Genomic DNA, 6,316 nt, shown 5'->3' on the forward strand with positions numbered 1-6,316 from the left:
AACATATTTATCGGATTGACTTTAGCAGTGAATAAGTAAGTAGTAGTGTAAACACAGTTTCTGGACTTTTTCATTTTTGAGGTCATGGTTAGTTTGACCAGTTACTGTAAATCATTATCTCTTTGACCAAAATAAACATCAGGGCCACTGCTGTTGTTCACACTGAGTACATCTGACTCTATTGGTGGGCATGTTGCTCTCTTTTTTAAAAACCCTTTTTTATTCTATATTATTCTATTGATGTAGCTATAGAAAAACTTGAATTGAACCTGGGAGCTGACCAAGGTATTTCTAAAGTATTGGCTATCCCCCTGCTGCATGTTAGGGTTCACAAAGGTTCATTAAAAGACACTTGTCCCTCATATCCTGCAGAGTCAGTCAGCTTGGTGCCTTGTCAAAGTAACCAAAAAGTGCATCTACTGAACTTAAGTTTCTCTCTTTTAAAAGTTTGGAGAAAAAAATGTTGCTCTCCTGCTATTGGATATTTAACTTAAAACATGGCTGGTAACATTGACCTTTGGCTCCTTAAATATGACTTTGTTTTGAGCTGCAGCTGTGCAGTGTGTATCTTCTTGTATTATCATACTGAGTACAAAGTCCCACTTTCTAGTAATCTTATTGATCAAAGGAAATATTGTACTTTCTTGTTACAACCACTAGATGTCAGAGTGGCACAATATTCAGTCAATCTGAAGTACAAGACACCCATATGTACAGTACATACCGTATACATACATATTATTTGAATTATTTTGATCAATTCAAATTTTATTCACTTCAGCATACAAATTATTACTAAGAATGTGTTGTTGAGACTTCATTTATAATTTACATTCGATTGCGCTTTTGAAAACAGTACTTAAACATGATGCATTTGCATCACTTGGACAGGCAAAGAACTGTACACACTCATACAAACATAAATAGCAGTATACCAGCATCATCAAACTATGGTGGAGCCAAGCCACATGGAGCAGCATGGGAGCTATGAAGGCCACAGATTTCTACTCAGCTGGCACTATATCTTAGACATACTGCCTGAGTATTACTGTAAAAACATACTAAGTTCAGAACAAACACAATAGAAGAACAGAGAGTTCCTTAAATATTATGATTAAGGAATTCATTATTTTTCCAGTTCTACATACAGACAGCAAAACAATCAGTGACTGGTACGTATTCGACTCAACGGATAATTACATAAATAAATATGTAAATATTCCAACTCAAACTTTCAATTATTATCAATGAAAAACAGTCACTGTGTCAATCGATTAGTCATGCCAAGTGCTATGAGGAGTTTCTGGTGAAAGGCCGGCACCCTCTCCTTGTGGTCATGCCACTCCAGGATACATCTTGAGCGCAACATGCCCCTGCGGAGGAAGAGTGACTGAGACAACTTGTAGTCATGCACATCCTGCAGGAAGATCAGAACCACAGAGTCCCTGCTGGCTTCAATGACTTCATTAAGTGCATGATGGGCTTTAAATCTGGATGTGGAGAGACAAACATAGAGAGCTAATTAACGCTCACCATATTTCAGCTGTCCAGCACAGATATAAGCAGTATAATCAATTAAAAATATACTTCACATGACAAAATTGAAAATAATGTATTAAATAAAGCAGTATATGTTTGATTTACCGTCTACACCAGGGATCTTCGAGAAGAGTTTCAGTGACGACAAACACGATTTTGCGGGACACCCTCATATTATCCATGATGGATTCAAGCAGTGGCATCCCAGGAACTCCATCTCGGTCCTCCAAACAAAGCCTGCACCTTTTATCCTCTAAGGGGACCATGATCTTTTCCACCCATCTGCTGTCTTCCTCTGCGTGTATAATGTAAGCGTCATATTCAAATTCCCTGCCCTCTTCAACACTGGCGTCACTAAATCCTAACGTGCGATTGATCAGTATGTTCCAATAAAACTGGATCCTCCAGCCATGGAACCGCACCAGAAGTGCAGTTACCATCAGCATCATGACAGCTGTGCTGCTCAGTATGTAAAGAGCCTGAAACGGGGTCATGTCTTTGCAAGAGAGAGTGTCAAAGTCCATGATTGAGCGATTGAAGTAAGAACGCGGCGTGTTGCACTTATACTGGGTTCTGAGATCTGGCACAGCAGTTGTATTGGTGTTATTCAACCATGTGACAAACCAAAGGATGCTCTCACATGTGCAGTCCAGTGGATTCTTCTCCATGAGAAGAAGACTGAGGTTGCTCATGGGAACTTTGAACACTTCAGGCCTCACAGATGTGATCAGGTTCTTCTCTAAACGTAAATCCCGCAGTGATGTCAGATCATCAAACACAGAGTCCTTAAGACTGTTCAGCAGATTGTTTCCAAGGCTTAGCTCGCTGAGGTTATGCAAACCTCTGAGACCCTCCTCTGGGATCTCATCCAGTCCATTACTATCCATCAGTAAGGTGCTCAAGTTCTGTACCCTATTGAGGAACAATACTGGCCCACCTGGGTTGGCACTCTTCCACAACCGGGCTAAGTTATTGTGTTGGAGCTTCAGCACCTTCAAATTCATAAGCCCCTCAAATGTATTCTCTCTGATGTTAGCAATGTTGTTGTTACTGAGATCCAGGTAGGTGAGCTGGAATAGGGGTTTGAATGGAGAGGGATCCAGGTTCGAACCTGTGATATCAATGCTTTTTGCCAAAGTCAGAACCATAAGATTGGGCACGTTTACAAATGTAGTGGGGCTTAGTTTGACTTTCTGGTAGTTGTCACTCATGTACATCACTTGGACCTCACTGAGGCCTTCAAACTCTGCACCAGTGAGAATTTGATTTATAAAATTATGATCAAGAAGGAGAATGGTGAGGTTTTTGAAAACTGAAAAGCTTCCTGGATTAATGTGTGATATATCTGCTCCTCTCAGATCCAGCCGTCTGAGAGGGGATCCTGCGAGTGACACAAAGGTCTGGTCACTGATGTTTCTGAGTGACGTGTAAGTAGTCCAACTCAAATCGAGGTCCTTAAGACTTGTCAAGCCTGTAAACGTGTGTTCTGTGATTACCCGAACTGTTGTATACTGTAACGTTAAACTCTCCAAGGCGCTTAGCGGTTGGAAAGTGTAATCATCGATGATTGGAGTGGCAGAGGTGTGACCTTTCACCAGAGCTTTTGTCATTTCAAGTTTTTTCAAACCTCTCAGTCCCTGAAATGTGTCTTTAGTCAGGTGCTTGAAGTTGTTATAAGCTAAAATGAGTGTCTCAAGTCTGGGCAGCCACTGAAACGAGCCTTTCTCTATTTTAGCCATGCCATTCTCAGACATATCCAGAAAAGTTATATTTGCTTCCTGCAGCCCTGTAAAAGTTTTGTTCAAGAGTGTGACCAGATTCATCTTCCGAAGAGACAGTGCCTCAATGGATGTTCCTGACAGCTCCCGGCAGAGTTTGGAAATAACCTGGATGTTCATCTTGCTCCCATCCATGATTAAAGTCTGCAGGCTTGAAATGGGCTTAAGGCAACCAGGCTCCAACTGCAACACAACAAAACAGAGATCTTATATCAAGACAAAAAAGGGAAACAATACACACAACTGAAACTAAGGTAATACAACACCTCTACTGGTTCTCAATTTCATTTCCCATTTCCAGGTTAATTTCTTACCACTCTTAGAGGCAAGTGTGAGAGATTGAGGACTTGAATAAAGGGCGAATGGCTAAGGAAGGAAAAGTCATCTTTCGCCAGAGTGCCGAAGTCATTGGACGCCAGACTGAGGTTCATGAGTCCAGGCAGCTGAGGCTGAGAGCCGAGCTTGGCTGACAGTAGTTGGTTTGTGGAAACATCAAGAGATTTCAGGTTCTGTTAATCATGACACATGAACAAACACAAAATGTCGTGTTATATGCAAGGTTTATCAAACAGAAGGTCCCCATAAGTGATGTGAGATATAGGCTATTGGTTTTTGGGGAAACCTTTACCTGTAGGGCAGAGAAGGGATCTTCTTTAAGCTTAAGCCGATTGCTAGCCATATTCAACCGTGTTAGACTGGTACAGTTGCTCAGATCCTCTTTCTTGAGCAAATGAACTTCGTTGTGTTCAATGATCAGAGTCTGTAGCTGAGGCAGTGTCTGGCATAGACGCTCGTCCAGTTTGGTGATACTGTTGTAACTGACATCGAGGTAGATGAGTCCTGGGTACGGGCTTAGTGACAGAGGGGAAAGCGCCACCAGTCGGTTGTGAGACATATCCAAGCTGGTGATGTTCCTAGGGAGGTTTTGAGGGGTCGCATTGAGGCTGAGGTGGCTGCAGTCGGCTCTGCCATTTTCCACAAAGCAGGACGTCCTCTTCTGGGAGGCTATGCATTGGTACGGGCCGGTCAGAATATAACATATGACGATGACCCATGTCAGGAGAAGAGAATGAGCGGAGTACATCGCTTCAGAAACCTTTTACAAACAGAGAGATAGAATCAAATCTGTGTGAGTCTTGAACTGATGTTTTCGACATCATGGAAAGAACAACATTATTACATCATGGGTATGGAAAACAAGATCAGATCCTAACACAGTGAGCAGACCTTAAACAATACTAAGACATATTCTTATTTGTACAAGTCCAATATTCACTCCACCCCTTCTGGAAACAAGTTAGGTGACAGTGAAGTGAAGCACTTAGTTAAAAACAATGGCTCTCTGTGGGTTCCTCATAATAGCAACATCATAGTCTGTTAAAATACTGTACAACACTGTCCAGCTATATCATCAATATGCTGCTGAAAAGATCATTACCACATCATCATATCATATTACAACACAGACGTGAACCCATTTAAAAGCTGTCTCCAGAATAATAATTATGATTAGGTTATTACTATAGGGTTGCATGCATGTGCATCCTCATAGCGCTCTTACTTTACACTATTTAGAAAATAAAAGCAGATTTCTTACCAGACACCACAGAGTTGAAATAAACTCCAGATCCCCAGGAAACACACAGAGTCTCAGTTGCAGCTCAACCTTATGACACAGCCACTGCAGCAGTAAAACCAAGAAAATAAGGAAATGTGACGGCGCCCGCTCCGGTTTCGTTTCCACATTATGGTCTGGATGTTTGTCATGCAAGAGGAAAAGCAGTATCAGGAAAAGTACTCACATCCTACAAACCATCCTGAAGCCAGTGATGGCGTCCTCGGAGTTATTAAATATTCCTGATGTCTGATGTCTGATGTCACATATAGCCTACTCTGATCAACATGGCTCCAGACATCGGTGAAGGTTTGGTGACGCATGGTGTAATAGGCGAGGTCAGACAGCCACAGTTTGGGGCGGACATCTGAATAGGACTGTATCCGAAACCGTAATGCACACTCACTATCGGTTACGTAAGGGCACATTAATAACAGATACTGTAGCCTGTGACAAACGCTCCACCTGAACAAAACTGTAAACGGACGCTTTGAACATTAATATGAGGAGGTCACGTTTGCGCTGTTTTCAATAAACAAACTTTGCGTGATAAAGTTGTGTGGGATGATTACCGTAAATATAGAAGTACGCGTGCAAGACGTTTAGCGCGCAACCAGCAAAACTTTTCTGTGAACACTCTCATTGATTAGATTTCATGCCTGGTGTTGTATTGTTTGTTGTTTGGCTTTTTTTTAATTTCCTTTTAAGGAGATAAATCCATACTCACGCCTAATGTAGCCTATGAGCACATAATGTATCTTCTTCTGACAAGAACCAGCTTGTCTTCAGCCTGTGATGTCTCAACCACTTGATGAAACTGGTCTGATTTTGCCTTTTACAGTGATCCGTCCTACTGGAGAACAGGTGAAACATAAAGTATTTGACCCATTATTTTGTACTGAACTGCAATTACATAGATTTGTCAATATCATATGAGACATTCAGTTTCAAGGTGCTGTTTAGACACATTTGTGGTGTTGTTGAGTCCTACCTTCAGCCACCGGGTGACACACTTTTTTTTATAGTCACAAACAGAACTGAGTAGCACTGAGGCACCCAAAGAAAGTATGAGAATTATATGCATGGTTCAGGTTTAGTGGCAGCAGCTGCACTACACTTCTGCACCTGTGGCTTATGGTTCTGCTAAACAGACTTTGTAATTCATATGCAGAAGTAAGGGGTTTCCCCAAAGGACCTGGGTGCTCAGATCCAAGAGAGATTTAGTACAGTAAACCACTAAGAACAGTGTGCATTAGCAAACCTTGAAAGAATATAACACACAAACATAAGTTGCCTGCAAACCACCACACTACATTTAATAGAATCAACATAAGGCTGTCGTGAATTGTCTTTGCAAAAGTATAAGTCATAGTAAGTTGTGGTT

At 41.5% G+C, this 6,316-nt stretch overlaps 1 protein-coding gene across 2 annotated transcripts; it reads right to left on the bottom strand.

The window, feature by feature from the left end:
• Positions 1 to 756: 756 nt before the first annotated feature.
• Positions 757 to 5,841, bottom strand: tlr3 (toll-like receptor 3). Of its 2 annotated transcripts, none has more exons than XM_083990137.1 (6): positions 5,660 to 5,841; positions 4,915 to 5,069; positions 3,946 to 4,413; positions 3,632 to 3,826; positions 1,645 to 3,500; positions 757 to 1,490 (listed from the first exon to the last, which is right to left on the bottom strand). In XM_083990137.1, the coding sequence occupies exons 3-6, from the start codon at positions 4,399 to 4,401 to the stop codon at positions 1,259 to 1,261; spliced, it is 2,739 nt and encodes a 912-aa protein (XP_083846263.1). In that variant the 5' UTR covers positions 4,402 to 4,413; positions 4,915 to 5,069; positions 5,660 to 5,841; the 3' UTR covers positions 757 to 1,258. The 2 variants fall into 2 exon arrangements, with proteins under 2 accessions (XP_083846263.1, XP_083846262.1); XM_083990136.1 differs by lacking the exon at positions 5,660 to 5,841 and adding an exon at positions 5,120 to 5,655 and having other exon boundaries at positions 4,915 to 4,998.
• Between the last annotated feature and the right edge of the window lie 475 nt (positions 5,842 to 6,316).

Source organism: Trachurus trachurus (genome assembly GCF_905171665.1).
Source record: "Trachurus trachurus genome assembly, chromosome: 1".
Lineage (NCBI taxonomy): Eukaryota > Metazoa > Chordata > Actinopteri > Carangiformes > Carangidae > Trachurus > Trachurus trachurus.

What these genes read in the sequence shown, in the direction of transcription:
- tlr3 (XM_083990137.1), bottom strand. Translation starts at nt 4,401, where the DNA reads ATGTACTCCGCTCATTCTCTTCTCCTGACATGGGTCATCGTCATATGT. An exon ending in ATCCCTTCTCTGCCCTACAG is followed by an intron (nt 3,827 to 3,945) that starts GTAAAGGTTTCC and finishes CATGATTAACAG; the next exon opens with AACCTGAAATCTCTTGATGT. An exon ending in GAAGATCCCTGGTGTAGACG is followed by an intron (nt 1,491 to 1,644) that starts GTAAATCAAACA and finishes CTCCACATCCAG; the next exon opens with ATTTAAAGCCCATCATGCAC.